Genomic DNA, 21,112 nt, shown 5'->3' on the forward strand with positions numbered 1-21,112 from the left:
AATGTCTTTATGTATGTTATGGATGTTTAGCATGTCTAAAGTTTTATAAGTTGTTATAAAATTGGGTTAGACATTTAAAATCCATAAAAAACAGTTGCATGCTCACATAGGTTGACCGTCTATTTTAAATAGTTAAAACATATCAAACTCAAGTTACAAACTCAACTGGTATATAATCTTGTCTAAGGCTGGGGGTACTTAAGTTGACGGTCTACATAACACCTCCTACCTGGGGATTACAACCGATGAACGTTGGTAACTGGTTGTATGAGCATAATTGGTTTTACGGAACATGTCCTACCTGAGGATGACCATAGGTAACATGACCTCAATCCTGAGTGAGTTGGAAACTCCTGCTTTTGAGAGCGACCATTTGATTTGCATGGGTGCGAGTGGCCAAATCACCGACTCAAACCTACTACTTTGTTCGTCTGATTTGGGAGTTGGGAACTCAGCTACACAAAATGGAATTCACTCCTTTCCCAAAGCAGGGGTAAGTAGATAGATTGATCCTTTAAGGGCTAATTTCGGGGCTTGAACGATGTGGCCCCACACACCTGATCATGGCCCGAGAGGTGTCCACACATAGTAGGACTGTGTTGTATTGTTCATTAAAGGGATCAGTGGTACTTAAGGAGATAGATGTAACTACGGGGGCAAAACAGTAAATTGACCCAACTGTACTTACGAGCATCTGTGAAGGGTTATTGTACTATTGATTGGTTATATCCAATGGACACAGAAATATATCTATGGTGAGAAAAGTGCAGCTATCGGTCTTTAGTGGAATTTCTGGCAGTTAACGAATGGTGGATCTCGTGGCTAAAGATTTTAGTCAGCTATTCACGTACTGTTGGAGCTTCGAGCCATAGGTCCATAAGGTCCCCTTGGTAGCTCAATGGATTCAAGTTGAGAATCAGTTTTTGGGTCAGTTTGAAGTTTTCAAATTGACTAGAGGGAGTTTGATTATATATGATATAATTGAAAGGGTCAATTATATATGATATGATTGACATTATGTATGAGATACATTTTTTGGAGGAAAATGGATATAAATATGATTTATATCTAGTAGAGGAGAAAAGACTATGGTCATATGTTGCATTTGATGTGATATTAAACTATAAGTTAATGAATATAATATGATTATATTTATTATTTAATTTTGACAATTATAGGATAATTATTGCCCGACTTTTTCTCTGTAACCGAATGATAGTGGGAGGTTGCATTCAATTTTCGTAACTGAAGGATAAAATGAAAATAGTTTTCATTTTGCTACGAATCAGAAATTCATTCACATTTTGTGTATACTGCCTATCGCATAGCAAACTGAGAGCATACATGACAGCTCAACGTTTCTAAACGATCGTATACACGTGCACGGTTTACTAAACGATCGCATAGGATTTGCTACACAATCTTCTAGCTCTTTTTAAAAGATCGCACACCAGAGCGTCTTACTAAACGATCGTCTATACGATCGCGGCCCTTTTACTAAACGATCAAGCATCGTCTATATGATAGACTTCTGCCTTCACCCACTTGCTTGGTCGTGGTATACGATTGTTCTCTTCCTCCTTCCCTCTACCAAATCCAACAGAGCCCACACCTCTTGGATTTTCACACCGAGAATACCGAGGATTCCAAGTGGTGGTGTCTTCCCTACTGCCATGTCCATGAAGAGGTCGTCCGTTGGTAAATTATTTGGTGGACGATTGCTTGGACGTTCTCAGCGAGAGTGAGAAGAGCGGTCTTTTGGCGAGAACGAGATTTAAGGCGAATAAGGGTTCTTCAACTAGTATGTTTCTTATTCTCATGTTGTTATTAAAGTTCAAAGCATGCCTGTAATTTGTTGTTATTGCATAACTAGCCTGTTTGATTGTGAATGCGTTTATTCTATCACAATAAATTTGGAACGATCTTGCTTCCGCTCAAAGATACTCTTTGATAAGAGTTCCTTCAACAATGATAACCATGAATCTTAGTTTATTGGTTTGTGGTTAATGCAACTAAAATATCTCATATTTCATAGACTTAAGTGAATAAAATATCATATATTATAAATCACAAAGGTTTGTTCATACATGTGTTTAAAAACTACAGAACCCTACGAGATTTAGGACGTCAACCCCAACAAATCCAACGTATGAGGCGGAGCCAGGACCAGACTTGATCTCACATATGAGGCGGAGCCAAGCGGACCAAACTTGATTTACGGAGACGAGGTAGAGCCAAGCGGACCAGAGTTTATCTCTCGTATGAGGTGGAGCCAGGCAGACTAGAGTTGATCTCGCGAATAACATAGAGCCAGGTAGACCAAACTTGATCTCGCATATGAGGCATAACCACACCAATATTTTTGGAGAGCAAGCAAAGTTGTACCAACATTTTAGAGAATGAGCAAAGTTTCACCAACATCTTTGAAGAGGGAGCGAAGTTACACTAACATTTTGGAGAAGGAAGGAAGCTGCACCAATACTTTGAAGAGGAAGCAAAGTTGCACCTACGTTTTAGGGAAGAAGCGAAGCTGAATTCAAAGAGGAAGTGGTTAAGCCTCCGAATTTGAAGATGGAAGAGCATCGATGAAGCCTCTAAACTTGAAGATAGAAGAGCATTGACGAAGCCTCTAAACTTGAAGATGGAGAAGCATCGACGAAGCCTCTAAACTTAAAGATGGAANCCTCTAAACTTGAAGATAGAAGAGCATTGACGAAGCCTCTAAACTTGAAGATGGAGAAGCATCGACGAAGCCTCTAAACTTAAAGATGGAAGAGCATTAGCAGAGCCTCTGAACTTGAAGATGGAAGAGCATCGACAAAGCCTTTGAACTTGAAAATGGAGGAGCATCAATGAAACCTCTAAATTTGAAGATGGAGGAGCATCGATGAAGCCTCTGAACTTGAAGATGGAGGAGCATCAACGAAGCCTCTGAACTTGAATATGGAGGGGCATAGACAAAGCCTTTGAACTTGAAGATGGAGGAGCATCGACGAAACCTATGAACTTGAAGATGGAGAAGCATTGATGAAGTCTCTGAACCTGAAGCTGGAGGGGTAATGCGTTATTTTATGATGTGGAAATATGGATGAAATGCGATGGTGAAATTGCGTTGAGCACTCAAGTTTCCTCAGAGGAATCCAAGTGTAAACTCCACTGAGTTTTCTGGTAAGTCCAGGGTCAAACTCAGGGACTTGTGAAAACAGGTTGTGATGGTAATTTTTAGGAAAAGTTTGCGGTAACCAAATAAATCAATAGTTGTTCAGGTTGTTGTTTGCGGTAATGAAAAAATAAACAAATGCGGTGGAGTTTGAAAAGAGTTGAATAAACGGAAGATGCAATGAGTATGAGGTGAATGGGTTAAGAAAAGTTTCGGCTAACACTTCCTAAAATGCGTTCATGCTATGCGATCATGCAACATGCATACAACAGTAAACCACTTTTCGGTGTGAATGCCACGACTTCTAAGGCTAGAATGCATGCGATATATGCGATAAGTCTATAGGACCTACACAGAAGCCTCTATTCTTATTTATGCGATGACAAAATGACACACACACAAATAAGGCGACCACATAATATCATTCCCATCTCTAGGATGCATGCGATGCAGGTTGACAAACATAGCTTATCTCTAAGTCCCTATATCTTGTTTATGCAGTTCTAATCTTGCTCTCTCGAGTCTAGATTCTAACCTAGCTCTCTCGAGTCTTCGGTTATTTCTTCAGACTCTCTCTCGAGTAACTCTAAAGGGGTATTTGGCACAGCATAACACAAGATAATCGCGAGCAATGAACTTCCTAGGTCATGTTAGCTTAGTTCTTCTCAACCTATTCGACTAGTTTAGCTACTCATGCGTGCTAAGAGAGTGAAAAGATATAGAATAAGAACTTCCACTATATAAATATAAAGATGAAGTACAAAATAACAATGAAAATATAGAATAAAGAGCCTAGTAGCAATCTCTTGCTACCTAGGCTTTTATGTTTTTCTACTCGCATTCAAAAGATAATCTCGCTCTTGCGAGAGTCGGCCCACTCTCTGCTTCTAGGCCTCAAGGTTCTCTCTCGAGTTGCCCTAGGCAATCTCCGGCGTCTTTACTCTTCTCGTGCTCCGCCTTAAAATAAAAAGGAAAAAACTATGGACAAAGACGAGCTGAGCTTTCAAATTCGTGAACAGGTGAACTGCTTTTCTAAAGGATGCCTTTAGTATTTATAGGACTTCCAAGGTGAAAGGTGGCTTCTCTCTCATGATTGCACAGATGGGACGGCTTTAATTCCCTGACTGATGCGCCGAATATTTGTCACCGAAAAGTTGAATGTACTTATTATCGTTAGTGGTTGTCAACTTAATTCGGATTCGACTGCCATCAGCTTTCTGTCCCATCGTGATTAATTATTCCTTTCACCCAGATGCGCACACCAAGATGCGCTGACCAGGTTGCGGCAATCCTTCTTGAGCAAATGTTGTGAACACAATCATCGCAAAGCCTTGCGGTAATGCTGCGCTCGACCAATGATTTCCTATGATCGCAATTTTCGCCTTGTGTCAACGCATTTTCTGCACAAAAATACAAAAATCAACTGTTCCTATGCGATGAACGCATGCGACCGCAATATTATGAATTTGATGCTTTTTGGACTCAATTTAACATGTTTTATCAACACAAGCCAGCATTGTTTAAGAACTTAGCACTATGATAACGTGCATTTTTGCCCATTATCACACCCCCAAATTTAAACAATGCTTGTCCTCAAGCATATGCTAAAGATTTCCTTTAGCAAGTCAACCGCAATGTTCTTTTCCTAGATTTCTGAAGGATACTTCATTCAAATCCTATATACCAAAATTTCCTTAAGTCTTGTTCAAGTCTCCTCTTAAAATATTTCTAAGACCTAGGGACCACAAGCTTAACTTTCAAAAAGACTTTACTAACTTCCGAGACATCGCATGATTTATTTCAAAAAGAAAATTTTTCCACCGGGGTGTCAAATGATTTTATCCTTGCATATTTCTTGACATTGTTATTTTTTTTCTGACCTTGCGCTGATCCAAATGCCTTGCCTTCATTTTGGCCTGCCCCCACGTGTGTCATGCGGACATCCAACTACGAGTAATGCGCTCTTCCTCAGACTAAACTCATACCTACTTGGCAGCGAAGTTATGGTCATTTATTTATACGTTTATCCTAATAACTTACTTTCGTTTTGGCTTGCCTCCACGTGTGTCATGCGAACATCCAACTACGGGTAAATGCCCTTCACAACTTAACTCTTATCAACATGGGTTTCCCATTACATTGACAGTGGAGTTGTTATTCTCAAAAAAAAAAATTCAAAATAGCAAGGTCGAAAATAAATACCTCAAAATACCTCACCCCCAAAATTAAAATGCGGCAATGTCCTCATTGCCAAAAGATTGAAATAAGTCATGCGATGTTCTTAAAATGCTTTGTAAAGAGAGTTTGAAAGAAAGCTAGCAAACCCTAACTTCTAGAAATATTTCTGAGGTGACTATCGTAAAGTTAAGTTGACTCTAGTATATACGAAATAAATAGAAGCATGTTTTTCATCATTGAAATCATAATTGGCAAAGAGACAACATGCGGTAACTTACTAAATTTATCCATGTCAAATGATTGCGGTAATCAAAGAGGATGCAGTGATAAAACTTTTAAAACTAAAATGCGATGCGATAGTGCAAAATTTGAAATAAAGATAAGGAAGAATACAATCCCCAAATTTGCGTTGTCGCCCGCATTGTTTATTGATGCATCCTTCTTTGCAGCGATCTATCTTCTTTGGATTGCGTTGACGGAATAAGATAAGTTGCTTCTTCATGTAACATCTCCGCAATCCAAGGCCTCGATCGTTGCAAGAAAAACAGAGAGAGGGTCAAATAAGTTTAAACAAAACAACATTCATTTACCGCAAATTTTAAAAAAATAATAATAAGAGTAAGAATAGATAAAGACTGAAAAGATATAGTGAATTGAAAATTCTGAGTAGTAGAGAAGAATTGAAGATTCCATGATTCCCAAAACTTGCGTCCCTGATGGATTTCGATCGTCTGATAACGCAGGGACCACCTACCTCCTTCTTTATTCAAAGTTCCTTAGTTCCACGGAGTCGACTTGGCGATGCCAGCCTTCTCCATGATATGCCTTTACTCGCTGCCCATTAACTTTGAATATGTTGATTCTGTCATCATTTGATCATCCAACCATGCCATGCAGGAATACCTGTGTAATTACGAATGGTCCGGACCAACGTGAGTTTATATTTTCCTGGGAAGAGCCGTAGACGTGAGTTGAATAGTAAGACCCTCTGCCCGACTTGGAGGTTCTTATCGCATATGCATTTTTCGTGCCAGTGCTTGGTGCGCTCTTTGTAAATCTTTGCATTCTCATATGCGTTAATCATCCATTCTTCTAGCTCGACCAGTTACATTTTTCGCACTTCTCCTGCTTTCTTCAAATCAAAATTCAGTTTCTTCACCGCCCACATTGCCTTGTATTCCAGCTTCAGAGGCAAATGGCATGCCTTACCAAATACCAACGCATATGGGGACATACCTATGGGTGTTTTAAATGCAGTCTGATATGCCCACAACGCATCGTCGAGCTTTGTTGCCTAATTTTTTCGCGAAGGCCTTACTACCTTCTCGAGTATCAGTTTAATCTCCCGATTGGACACCTCGGCCTGACCATTCGTCTGCGGATGGTATGCGGCTGTCTCTTATACACATCTAGATGTGTATAAGAGGATGGTATGCGGTGGCCACTTTGTGGAGAATGTTGTATTTGCGCAGCAGCTCCTTAACAGTATGATTGACAAAGTGAGACCTCTCATCACTTATTATGGCACGTGGGGTGCCAAAATGAGTGAAAATGTTCTTCTTCAGGAATTGAGAGACTACCGTTGCATCGCTTGCAGCGCACGCCACTGCCTCTACCCACTTGGATACATAGTTGACGGCTAATAAAATATAATGTTTACCATTCGAGGGAGGGAATGGTCCCATGAAATCAATACCCCACACGTCAAACAATTCAAACTTCAGGATGGTATTCATCAGCATTGCATGTTTCCATGAAATGTTACCTATACGTTGGCACCGATCACACTTCATTACGTAGTCAGTTGCATCCTTAAACAATGTTGGCCAAAAGAATCCACTCTGTAAAACCTTGGCTGCGGTGCGCTGTCCTCCAAAGTGCCCACCATATAGTGAGTCGTGGCATTGCAATAATATGCGTTGTTGAGCAGCATTTGGTACGCATAGTCACAGGATCTGGTCTGCCCTTCTTTTATACAGATTTGGCTCATCCCAGTAATAATATTTGCATTCATGTTTGAGCTTCCTCTATTGGTGGTAGATATAATCTTCCGAAAATTGTCTGCATACCAGATAGTTGACTATGTCAGCTAATGCTTGATTTTATGAAATGAAATTAATGATGATATGCGATGATGAAATTGTGTTGAGCACTCAAGTTTCCTCAACGGAATCCAAGTGTAAACTCCACTGAGTTTTCTGGTAAGTCCAAGGTCGAACTCAGGGACTTGGAAAAACAGATTGCGATGGTAATTTTTATGAAAACTTTGCGGTAATCGGTAACTCAATTAATTGTGGGTTTGTTGTTGATTGCGATGATGAAAAATAAATAAATGCGATGGAGTTTGAAAAGAGTTGATTAAATGGAAGATGCGATGAGTATGCGGTGAACGGGATGAGAAAAGTTTCGGCTAACACTTCCTAGGATGCGTTCATGCTATGCGATCATACAACATGTATACAACAGTAAACCACCTCTCGGTACGAATGCCACGGCTTCTAAGGCTAGAACGCATGCGATATATGCGCTAAGTCTATAGGACCTACACATAAGCCTCTATTCTTATTTATGCGATGACAAAATGACACACACACAAATAAGGCGACCACATAATATCATTCCCATCTCTAGGATGCATGCGATGCAAGTTGACAAACAGAGCTTATCTCTAAGTCCCTATCTCTTGTTTATGTAGTTCTAATCTTGCTCTCTCGAGTCTAGATTCTAACCTAGCTCTCTCGAGTCTTAGGTTATTTCTTCAAACTCTCTCTCGAGTAGCTCTAAAGGGGTATTTGGCACAGCATAACACAAGATAATCGTGAGCAATGAACTTCCTAGGTCATGTTAACTTAGTTCTTCTCAACCTATTCGACTAGTTTAGCTACTCATGCGTGCTAAGAGAGTGAACAAATGTAGAATAAGAACTTCCATTATATAAATATAAAGATGAAGTACAAAAAAACAATGCAAGTATAGAATAAAGAGTCTGGTATCAATCTCTTGCTGCCCAGGCTTTTACACTGTTTTTCTACTCGTGTTCAAAACATAATCTCGCTCTCGCGAGAGTCGGCTCACTCTCTACTTCTACACCTCAAGGTTCTCTCTCGAGTTGCCCTGAGCGATCTCTGGCGTCTTTACTCTTCTCGTGCTCCGCCTTAAAATAAAAAGGAAACACTATGGACAAAGACGAGCTAAGCTCTCAAATTCGTGAATAGGTGAACCCCTTTTCTGAAGGATGCCTTTGGTATTTATAGGACTTCCAGGGTGAAAGGCGGCTTCTCTCTCATGATTGCACAGATGAGACGGCTTTAATTCCCTGACTAATGCGCCGAATATTTGTCACCGAAAAGTTGAATGTACTTGTTATCGTTAGCGACTATCAACTTAATTCGGATTCGACTGCCATCAGCTTTCTATCCCATCGTGATTAATTATGCCTTTCACCCAAATGCGCCCACCAAGTTACGTTAACCAGGTTACGACAATCCTTCTTGAGCAAATGTTGCGAACACAATCACCGTAAAGCCTTGCGGTAATGCTGCACTCGACCAATGATTTCCTATGATCGCAATTTCCGCCTTTCGGCAACGCATTTTCTGCACAAAAATACTAAAATCAACTGTTCCTACGCGATGAACGCATGCGACCGCAATATTATGAATTTGATGCTTTTTGGACGCAATTTAACATGTTTTATCAATGCAAGCCAGCATTGTTTAAGAATTTAGCACTATGATAACGTGCATTTCTGCCCATTATCAAAGGGCATCGATAAAGCCTCAATGCCTCTAAACTTGAAGATGGAGAAGCATCGACAAAACCTCTAAACTTGAAGATGGAAGAGCATCAACGAAGCCTCTAAACTTGAAGATGGAGAGGCATCGACAAAGCTTTTGAACTTGATGATGGAGGAGCATCGACGAAACCTCTGACCTTGAAGATGAAGGAGCATCAACAAAGCCTCTGAACGTAAAGATGGAGGAGCATTGTCGAAGTCTCTGAACTTGAAGTTGGAGGGGCATCAACAAAGCCTTTGAATTTGAAGATTGAGGAACATCGACAAAGCCTCTAAATTTGAAGATGAAGGAGCATCAAAGAAATATTTGAGATTAAATTTGATGAAGCATTGACAAATATTTCGAACTTAAATTTGAAGAAGCATTAGCAAAGCCACTGAACCTAAATTTAAAGAAGCATTGGCAAAACTTCTAAACTTGATCTTGAAGAACACCTACAGTTGAAGATGAAGAGTCAATCTATAGAAGAGTGATGCTTCAAACTTGAAGTAAGCAACATCCAACACTGCTTATTTATTTAAGTGAGTGATAAGATGATTGAATTTTCTAGCGAGAACCTTATTGTACACATCCAACCTGGGTAGCATCATGCAGACAACATACATCTTTAATTTGTTGCGTTGCCCTCAGTAGGGATGAACATCTTCAATTTGTTGTGTAGCATCACATGTAGGGCGATTATTGCACCCTTTTTATGGACTGGACTTAAATTTTTTGAAGTTGCCTACATAACCTTGAAGAAATGGATCAAGTCATGACTTAGTACATAGAGAGATTTTTTTGTTTGGACTTAACTTAAAGTTTCCTTCAAGCTGCCTATGTACCCTTTATGATAAATAGGGATTAAGTCATAACGTAGTTCGCTGAGAGTTTTTTTTTTTTTTTTTTTTTGGACTGAACTTAAAGTTTCCTTCAAGCTGCTTATGTACCCTTTATGATAAATAGGATCAAGTCATAACGTAGTTCGAAAAGAATTTTTTTTGTTTGGACTGAACTTAAAGTTTCCTTCAAGCTGCCTATGTACCCTTTATAATAAATAGGGATCAAGTCATAACGTAGTTCGTAAGATTTTTTTTTTTTTTTTTTTGGGTCGTTCACCTTTTAAACTCATGCAGGTCAGGAGCAACATGCAATTTAGGCTCTTGTGATGAGGAGCTTCTACATTTAAACATCAGAAGCTCTTATTTCATCAATGCTTTAATCATCATATTCATTTGTAGGATTTGTCAATATGATGAGTTTTGGCTTCATTATTAAGGAACCTTAAGTATTTATATCAACAGAAAATTTCCTCCTCATGTGTGAAGGGGCACGACTGTGAATCATTTTGTCGTTATTTTCTTCATGGAATGGCCTTGCCTTCAAGGTTTTCATCTTCCTTTTATGTTGATCGTTTGTCATCTTGAGACGATCAAAAGCAAATGTTGAAGTCAATCTTTCTTTTATATGGAGATACTTAATTTTTTAAAGCTAAAGTTCGAGTGGAAGTAGACGTTGGACGTTGGTTTCCTTCTTCTATTGTGGCCCTACTTAATCTTTGGAAGACCAAAGATCGAATAGTTGAAGGTTTGATACAATCGAAGACAGAAGCTCTTTGCTTAGTTTCTTTTGAGTCACCGACTTCTTCAACAATTACATGATTGTTGTCGACTTCCACTGTGCTGACAGCATGACATGCAATAACTTTTAACACTTCCTCTAGCTGATTATCGAGGAAGCTCCTTGGGAATAATTCTGCCAAAGTCACTGGTCATCGACATTGAAGGAAGTCCCCGTCTTCTTCCTTAGCATGCTTAGGCTTCCATGTCCTCTTTTTTCTTTTCTATCTCTTGGCCTTACTTCCTCTTCTGTAATTTTGATAGAAGCGCAACTTCTTTTAGGTGGAATTCAACTTTCCTCTCTTTCAACGAGTCACAAGGATCCACCCTTTGTCGTTATCTTCAACAGAATCATCTTTCTTTTGGTAGTATATGGTTTGAATCTCTTGTTGAAACCGAACAACTATAGGCTCGAAGGTTCCAAACTGGATCAGGCTTTCTCTTTGATCATAAGATGCGGACGGCATTGGAACACTTGAAATCTTCGCTACTGCAGTGTGATTTGTTTGAGCTACTTCATCAAGCTCTACTACAACATGATTTGTCCGTGCTACTTCATCAATATCCAGCTCAATCTTCTTTTCACGAGTCAACTTTAGAATTAGCTCCTTTAGCATGAAACATTTCTCAACTAGGTGGCTAACAACCCAGTGATATTTGCAGTAGTCAGGATCATCTATTTTTCCTAACTGCTCTGGTCGCTTGCATTCTAGCAATTAAATGAGTTTTTTCTCTAATAGTTGCTCCAACATGTCTGCAACATCAGAGTTAGGGAATGGATAAACCTTTTCCTGTCTTTTTTTAGGAGTTAGGCGACGCTTCTCGCCCTTATTATGTTTTCTTTCAAATTTTGTTTCTTTTCCTTTGGAGAAAAATTCCAGCAAGATTGCATGAATGACCATAGAATCTTTGGTGACACTATTCATGATCTTTTTAATGCTCTTAGTTTCATTCTTGTGTTTTCTCCCTTTAAGGACTAGGAAATCTTTAGTTCCTCTGTTGGTGATGCTCAGCTCCATGTCATGAGCGCATGTCGCTAACTCCTCAAATGTATGACGTTTAATTCCTTGTAGGATGTAGAGAAACTCCCAATGCATGCTTTGGGTGCACATCTCCACTGCAGATAATTCAGTGAGTCTATCTTTGCAATCCAAACTTAGAGCTCTCCATCGGTTGACGTAGTCGATAATCAACTCTCCCTTTCACTACTTGGTGCTTGTCAACTCCATTATGCTAACGATATGCCTAATGCTATAAAAGTGGTTAAAGAACTCTATTTCCAACTGTTCCTAGCTGTCAATCGCTTCCGGCTCTAGATCAGTATACCAATCAAAGGCATTTCCTTTTAAGGTATGAGTGAACTGCTTGACTAGCTGGTCTCCTACAGTTCCTACATTTCCATAGGTTTCGATGAAATGAGTAACATGTTATTTCGGATTGCCTTTTCCATCAAATTACTGAAACTTTGGAGGTTGGTACCTAGCAGGCATTCTCATGTTGTCGATTCTCTTGGTGTACGACTTAAAGTACATAAAAGAAGTTTACGATGGACCTCTATACTGAGCCCTTATGGAGTTTGTAATCATATCCTGCAGCTGTTGAACCGACAAGGAGGCAACAGAGGTAGATTGTTGCAATTGGTTTTCCTGTAACACAGTTTTCCCTTTGTCATTGACTTTGACAGCAGAAGTTTAACTCGACTTAGCAGTTTCATGAGCTTGCATCTGTTCTCTTAAAGCAGAAATTTCATAATCTCGCTCTTCTACAGCTTTCATTAGGAGATCTATTTTCCTCTCCATCTCTATCATGGCTGACTCAGTTGTTACGTCAGCCATCATGACAGACACTACATCAAAGTGTGATTCTTTCTCTAATTGATCAGAAGCAGGAGTATAGGTGTCGAATAAGGATTTTTCTCTAACGAAGATCCCGCATTTAGGAGATTTAGCCAGTTTTTCCCAGCTTTTCTTTGTGAGGACAGAACCTTATTCTTGTTTCTGCATGATCTCTTTTGAATGGTTGCGAGTGACATGTCCCGTGTAAGCATCACTTGCGACGGTAGCTTTGGATGCGGCTTTCTTTGGTGTCATTTGTTGATTTATTGATTTAGATGATGAAAGAGAGATGAGAGGTAGAGATGTCTTATTGGACGTGCCAATTCGTTCGCACGAAGTTTCTAGAGAAAACTTGTTTCGTGGAGTTGAACTTGTGTTGATGTTGATTTGATGCGATGTGGTTTGATCTCTAGTACTTGATCCTTTGATTCTCTCTCAGTTGAATGCGTACGCTTGACTTGAAGAAGCAGAGCGCGTGACGTTCTTGAAGTCGAAGTTTTAGAAAAGTCTTTGTATCTTCAGGAGACTTGTGTCTTCAAGGAGTGTGCAACTTCAGGAGTCTATGAGTCTTCTGATTGTTGGGAGAATTCTCTCTAGGCTCTTCTAGAATGTAAAATTGTTAACCCCTACAAATGAAGAGAGCTTCTCTATTTACAGAATTCTCAGGTGTATTTCGTGGACTTGAGTTTAGTTGATCTATGGTTCTGGCCCTTGAGCCCAATTAGTTGGATTTGGGCCTGATTTGACATTTGGGTCAAATTCAGCTATTTTTGGGCTTAGTTGGACTTTAACCCAAATAATAATATCAAACTAGACCAAATTAATTTTATCTGATTCAATGGTCATGATGTAAACACGTGGCATCATCGGAATTTGCCTTCAACTTTAATTTGGAACACATGTCGACTTCTAATTGGTCCCAAATTTGATGATTTGGAATTTCGTCATTAATTTAGTGAATGACATGGCAATTTTTTATTGGTCCAAAATTTCTCTTTCAACACTTACAATTCTGTGTCTAATAAATTATTTAAAATCCCTAATAAATATAGAACTTTCGATTATTTTGTTTCTAATAAGTCTAACCTATCAAAAAATCTAAAAGTTAATTGAATTTTATTTGTACTTTGATAAAGCAAGATAAAATGAACACTTGAGGAATACAGGACCAAAATAAATATAAAGAAAAATTACGAAAACTACCCCTAAAGTATAATGGTAGTTGCTTTTACACCTTCAAACTATTAATTATAAAATTTGGGCCCCTAAACTTCTACAAGTGTTAAAATTGTACCCTCGAGCTTATAATAATTGTAAAAATTGGACCCACGAATGATAAAAATTGAACCTTCAAACTTAAACAAATGTTACAATTTATAAAACTTTGTAAGTTTGAAGGTCCAATTTGACCCCATTTAATACTTATATAAAATTGAAAGTTTAAGGGTGTAATTGCAATTACCACTCTACTTTAGGAGTGGTTTTTGGCATTTATCCTAAATACAAAGTAAACTTAGAGAGTTCACTGATACTTTTTAAAATTTCAAAAGTCTTAATGAGGTAATCTTAAATTAAAATGGGATTTAAACCAGCAATTAACACACATGTCACATTCTAAAACGAGATAATTTTTTTTTTCATACTCCCTCAATGCCATGTCACTTTAAAAAATAAGGTGAGATCCACTTATATTAATAAAGTCCACTAATATTTATGAATATAAATTTTTGGTGTGAACAAATGAAATATATACTCTCATGCGGTACTAAAAATTTTCTCATCCTAACATTAGATCTTAATTTTGTTATTATTATTATATAAAATGCATTTTCAAACAATAAGGGGAAAAACTTAGTCAAGGGAAAACTAAGAAATATTAATGTAAATAAATATTTTCCATTAAGAAAAAAAAATTATTGAGACAAGTACTTACAAGATCTCACTCTCCTATGGCCCTTAGCTTAATAATGTAATTTAATTTTGCATGGATGAGATAGATCCTTAAGTACTCAGCCCATTATTTAATTTTCAAACCTTTGAACAAATATTTGTTTGTCTACATTCCTCTTCTTGATGTTGCTGTTGTTGTCTTGATGAAGAGGTAGAAAGAGAAAGAGAAAGTACTGTATCAATTTCTCTCCTGCATTCATCTTCTTCTTTCTCATTATTATTATTATTCACCACCATTATCCCACCACCATTTTCCACCAAGCTATTATTCCTTAAACTCAACTCTAACTGCAATTTTCAAACAATAAATGTTAGAACTATTTCCAAATAAAGAAAAATAAATCATCTTATTCATAAATACAACAAAATATCACTATCTATTGATAATAGATCGGAATAGAGCACGATAGACATCTATTAGAGTTTGATAGATGTCTATCGTGGTCTATTGCCTATTGATAAATAGATATATCGATAGATAGATGCCTATCTTAGCCTATAACAGTCTATCACTAATAGACAATAATATTTTCAACAGATTTACCATTTAAAACAATTACACTAAATTTTATCGACAAATTAATGTTACAAAAGATGTGTTTAGAATGACTTTTGAAAAGTATGTGGTGATTAAATATATTTATATATAACTCGTTAAAAGTACTAAATTCTTTTTTTTTTTTTTTCCAAAGATGTGTTTGAAAGAATTTTGTCATGTTGAAACTAGTTCTCACACTCAAATTTTTCATATTTGTAAGTGATTTAGAGTATTTAGGTCAAGGAGTGAAGTTGTGAAGTATGAAGAGATGTAAAGTCATGAGGGTCACGATATAAGACGTTAATAAAGCATAAAATTGATTTTTTTTTTTTTTTTTTTGTCATGAGCCCACAAACTCCTTTACTAAACAAGAAGTGAGTTCACAACTTCTAAAATTTATTCTAGGAACTATTTATGAAAGGTTTATGAAACCATAGAGACTATTTATGAGGTTTTATCAAACCATAAAAACTCAATTTTAACTTTTAAAACCGCATGGACTAAATTCTAACTTCCCCGAACTACTAAAAATCAATTTTACAATTCAACCTTTTTTTTTTCCTAAACATAAAAACTAGTCTCCATTCAAAAAAAAAGTTCTTCTTTTCGTTAAATTAAAAGTCATTCCAAACACATCCTAAAATATAAATCCTAACTTTAAAAAGACAAAAAAAAGAAAAACAAACAAACAAACTTACCTGAGTCGAGGGACGTTGAACGAGACAATCAGGCTCGAAGCTGGATCGACTGAGCTTGAACAATGGAGAAGATGAAGTGGTTGGAGAAGGATGAAGATGATCATGATGATTGAAGCTTGTAAGTTTAGGGTTCCATAGAGAATTAGACTGTTGTTGTTGTTGGATGTTAAGTATATTAGGTCGAAAATAATGTTTTTGGGGATTATTATTAATATTATTGATACGAAAATGTTGTGTAGTAATTAAGTGATGGGGAGGCCATTTCTTATCCTCAAGGAATCGGCTTGGCCTTATGGGTGTGGTTGATCTTGAAATTGCATTAGCAACTTCATATATATGAGAAGTAGTTTGAAAGGGATCATCCATTATTATGTTTGAATTATGATCATCTTTGCTCCATACATTAGAACATCCCCTAATTCCCAATGGATTATGATGATCTATTGCTTCCCACTCATCTCCAAACCTAACATCAAAGAATTAATTAAAGAGATCAGAGAGTTCATTCATACATCATCTTTAGGGTTTTTCCTTGTTGCAATCATAGAACTGTATATTTTCTTTTTCATCTATATATCTACTATATTCATATGACCAACATATATATAGTCAACATTCTAAAAATATATAGTAGGAAAAGGTTCGTCGTCATGTATATATGTAGGCCATATGTATGTATGTATGTATGTATTGATAAATTCTAAAGGATTGTACTTTAAAATTGAGTAGGAGAATCAATTTAGACACTCTATCAGTGATTATAACCATTTTAATTGGTTTCATTTAAAATAAACTCAAATGATCACAAACTAAGATTATTCATTAGTTTCTCAAAAATCTCTTCAAAAATAGCAAGTTTTCACGTAAATCTTAAATAAGTAAAGAAAAATGGAAGAATACGGGGAAGATGATCAAGAATTACTGATATTGATGAAATTCTATTACTATATATCTATATATCGATTTAATTTCAGCATTTTTTTCCTCTAATATTCGTTGATTTCTGCATTTAAAAAAGTTTATACACATGTGAAAATTATGTCGTATAAAACGGTATCACGACAAGGGTCTAAATTGAAAACTAATGGTTTAAATTCAAACAATAATTATTAGTTTGGAGTTTTAATAGATATACAATCCTCAAAAGCTTAGCAGTATAAGTTGATCATGTTTCCGTTTTTTTTCTTTTACATTTTTTTCAACATCAACATTTAAATTAATTGTTTGTTGCTACACATTGACAATCTTGTATTACTTTCCTTAAAGGTAAACAAATGATCTATAGCTCAACGTTAATTGACATTATTTCTTTATTTAAAGTCAAATTAATGGTCAAATTAATTTATACTAAAAAATGTGTCTTTTTTTGTAAGGGGTAGCAAAATAGAATAGACATCCTATGTTTGTGATATGTATGATATTCAAACAAATGGTTTATATATACACTATAAATTTAGCAGTAAGATATGAGAGTATATTTGTGGGGTTGGAATGAATTAATTACCTTGAAGAAGAGTTAGAAGGTGGTCTGAGGTGGTAAGGCTTTGTAATGTGTGAGAGGAAATTACTATTGTGCCCTCTGAAGTGTCCATGGTTCAATCTCTGGTACATTTGCACAATGTGATTTCTTCCAAACATTGTCTGAGATAAAACTGCAAATTATAATTAACTCTCTTTGTAAGCCTCCATCTATCCCTTTCAAATTAAACACAAAGTTGTAATTTTTTTTATTTTTTTCTTTTAATTTTTCGGCACGTCAAGAGTATTTTTACGATTACGGTCACACTCTCATATGGTTTTATTTTATAAACTTTACTTAAAAAATTTCATACCGATAAGTTATTCTTATATGTATTCTTTCCTTTTTCTATTTCTAAATGATGAGGGATTATGTTTGTATACAACGTGTAGATTTGTGTATAATGTGCAATTAGCATTTTTGGTAGTTGTATGATTTTAAAACTTTATGTATGCATATATGTATGTATATATATATATGAATATTATTAAAAATATGTTTTCAGATAAACTAAGGATATCTCATTTCCTTTGATCTAACAAAATAGGCTTTGTAATATTTCTATCATGGAAAAAATAACAAAAAAGTCTTCTGAAACGAATATGCTTAAAATTTATAAAAATGAAATTAGATCAAATTTTTTTTAGAGGGAAAAATAATGAACCAAAAGGAGAATGAATAGGAGAATATGATAATATAAAGATTAAAAAATCCCTTTCTTAAGAAATTAAAAAAAAAAATTGGACTAACATGAACATAGTTCAATTAACATAAAGCTTGTTCTAATAATCTTATGGTTAAAGATTCAATCATCCATAATAATAATAATAATAATAAATAAATAAAGAGACTTACTCTCCAAAGCTATTTTCAAAATAATTTTTTTAAAAAAAATCTTTGAAAACTATTTTTAAAAGTTCTAATTTGAAATATGTAAAAGTAATTTTAAAAAGATTAAACTACAATTTTAGTACATAAATTTTTAAGTTTGTGGTCCTTAAAATTTTTAAAATCTAATAGTACATAAAATAATTTATATCCTCATCATTTCATTTTTATGCTAAATAAATCATTGATCTATTTGAAGTTTAGAGACAATCTTCTAGACGCAATCTTATAAGTTAATTAATTAAATTTATAATTTAACTCATGTCATTAAATACATCAACTTCATTATTATTCATATTAAAAAGCTCATAAACTTTTAATAATTTTTTTATAAAAGCAAATACATGTTGTCTTATCAATAAAAAAATATCATGTAAAAAATAGTTATTGGATCATATGTGTTCAGTAAATTTAATTTTAAAAGAAGAAAATTATTTAAACAAGTCGTGTAAGTGATATAAGAAATAGAAAAAGGATATATATATATATATAAACCACGAAAACCTAGAGAATCAAGGCCTAGCTAGTTATACTTTTTTTAAAACTAAAATAAATAAATAAATAAAAAGGGATAGCTAGTTATTGAATTAGAAACCCTACCTTGTCCAGACTCATCCAGCTTCTTACTTCGATACATCTACATTCACAAAAACCCAACATTTCATTTTTTAATCAGAATCCCAAAAAATAGAAATTTTAAATATATATATATATATATATGTTTTAATTTATACTCTAGAAAAAGAAAGAAAAGAAAAATGCATGGGGGAAGTTACCTGCAAATGGCTCTTTACATGAGCAATGCTGAGCCCTCTTACATTCATCAACTGAAGTAACAACTTTGGTGTTGCCCCTTCAAATTCAATTCAATTTCACCAAATCAATACAAATTATATATTTATACAAAAACATAATCTTTTTACCTTACACTTTGACCAAACAAATTTATTTGAAAAAACGATTCATAAATATAAGTTTCATTTCAAAATTGATTCACAATATAAGAATAATAACTTGATCATGCATGCTATAAAGATTGTGAGATCTTTCATCTTTCCGATTTGGAAAACTCAATATGTCTCCTTTATATGGTGGCTTTTTGGGTTTATCGTTCTTCGATCAAATCTTTCTATTTTCTTTTTTTTACCAAATATATTGTACTTGCTTGTAGGCTTTGATACCCATATTGGATAAACATAGGGTCCTATGTCAATCAACTGGCAATGAGATGAGTAAAACTAACTCAATGTACTCCCTATATATTTCCAATGTAGACGAAAACACAACAAAGTCTGCCATAATGCTAGTTTTGCCCTATTGAATGTAGAATAAAATATATATATAAATATGTATATAGAAATTATATTCAGTGTAGTTACGGTTATTATGAAGCAGATATTTTATTTTTACCATATTTGATGCATACGCGAATCCACTAAACTTTCACATTATCAGTGTAATTAAACATATCTTAATAGTTAACGTATCTATTTCTTCTTATAATGTTAGACATTTAAATTATCATCCCCACATTTGTTGTAAGTGAGGAAAAGCAACGACCCAACCGACGAAAAAACAAGGGAGTAGGAGATGGAGATGGAGATGGAGAGAATAGAAAATGTTAGATATGCTTACTTTCTTGTCCTCCAAGTCTTTCAACAGCATTTACAAAGGCAAGATGAAGATCAGGAGTCCAACGAAGCCTTGGCATTTTAGACCTTGAATATTTTCTAACACTTCCACTTCTTCTCGGTTCCTCTTCCTCTTCTTCTTTCTCTTCTTCCTCCATTCCATTGTTGCTGCTCGAGTTCGAGTTCGAGTTATTCGAGTTCTCTTCTCCAGATCCTTCATCAATGCCTTTCGCTTCTTCGTTCAAATCAAACCCATTTATCATCTTTATTATTCCTTCTTTCTCTCTCCCTTTCTCTATTTATTCCTGAAATATCAAAATTGGAAAATTGTGCTTTTTAACTAATTATTAATCAATGTATATAAATATACATATATATATTGGGGAAATGGAATATAACCCATAATTATTTATAAAATTATATTTACTGGGGTAGCAATTGCTTGGTCATTATAATTATTTATGCTTAAATATTTTATAAACTAAGCTCTTAGGGCATTGGAATTCTACAAAGACATGAAACCCTAGAAGCATTGTTGTTTTATTATGGACATTAAATAGCTGTTTGTTAATTTAATTACTAAAAAGCATCTTCTCTTCCCTGATCATAACATATTGTATAAGCTAATTAATTAAATTGTTACTACTGATTTTGGGTCAATGAAACTACCAAAAATAAAATAAAATAAAATAACAGAAACAAACTTACTGAAGTAAAACTGCATATTATATCATGATTTAGAAGCTTACTTAAAACCTTTTAAGCAAATATAACCTAAAATTCATTATAATTACAAAAAGAAGAGGGGAATTCGAATTTTGCAACTTACCCAGCAAAAATTATCTTAATTTCTCAAAAGATTTGTACATCTAAGGATCCACCGACAAAGAAAAGAAAATTAAACCAAGAAATCGAGATGAAATTGAAGATCGTGAAGAGAGAAAGAAAAACTAAAAGAGATTGAAAATTAAAGAAAAACCCACCAGCAGATCGATATAGATTGAGAGACCCTTTACATGGATCTATCCAACAAGAAAAATGAAGCTTTATTCCAATTATTTCTTTGGCTTTTGAATCATCTTCTTAGAGAGAGCTAAGAGAGAGAGAGAAGAAAGAAAAATAAGGTTTTGCAAGTAAAGTTATGAGCTTCGAAACAATTATATATTTTGTATGAAAAAAAAATTATTGGATGAATGTTGAAGCTTAAAGAGTATATGTATATAAATATTCTTAGGTAGCTGATTTTAATAAAGAAATAAATAAATAAATTTGAGGACAAAAGGCTCAGAGGAAGACAATGGTCGGATGGGCCAAATTGAT

General features: G+C 35.3%; 1 protein-coding gene across 2 annotated transcripts; it reads right to left on the minus strand.

Moving 5' to 3' along the window:
* Positions 1 to 14,446: 14,446 nt before the first annotated feature.
* LOC120088809 (two-component response regulator ARR18-like) lies at positions 14,447 to 21,112 on the minus strand. 2 transcript variants are annotated; one of them, XM_039046247.1, is made up of 8 exons: positions 20,776 to 21,112; positions 20,622 to 20,661; positions 19,797 to 20,097; positions 18,938 to 19,014; positions 18,762 to 18,798; positions 17,259 to 17,406; positions 15,755 to 16,220; positions 14,447 to 14,806 (listed from the first exon to the last, which is right to left on the minus strand). In XM_039046247.1, the coding sequence occupies exons 3-8, from the start codon at positions 20,053 to 20,055 to the stop codon at positions 14,597 to 14,599; spliced, it is 1,197 nt and encodes a 398-aa protein (XP_038902175.1). In that variant the 5' UTR covers positions 20,056 to 20,097; positions 20,622 to 20,661; positions 20,776 to 21,112; the 3' UTR covers positions 14,447 to 14,596. The 2 variants fall into 2 exon arrangements, with proteins under 2 accessions (XP_038902175.1, XP_038902174.1); XM_039046246.1 differs by lacking the exon at positions 20,622 to 20,661.

Source organism: Benincasa hispida, chromosome 10 (genome assembly GCF_009727055.1).
Source record: "Benincasa hispida cultivar B227 chromosome 10, ASM972705v1, whole genome shotgun sequence".
Classification (NCBI taxonomy): domain Eukaryota; kingdom Viridiplantae; phylum Streptophyta; class Magnoliopsida; order Cucurbitales; family Cucurbitaceae; genus Benincasa; species Benincasa hispida.

Bases quoted from the DNA above. Each gene is read 5' to 3' on its own strand.
- LOC120088809 (XM_039046246.1), bottom strand. From the start codon at position 20,055: ATGATAAATGGGTTTGATTTGAACGAAGAAGCGAAAGGCATTGATGAA. The intron at 19,015-19,796 runs GTAAGCATATCT...TTGAATTTGAAG, and splicing joins AAGACTTGGAGGACAAGAAA to GGGCAACACCAAAGTTGTTA. The intron at 14,807-15,754 runs GTAAGTTTGTTT...TGAAAATTGCAG, and splicing joins TTCAACGTCCCTCGACTCAG to TTAGAGTTGAGTTTAAGGAA.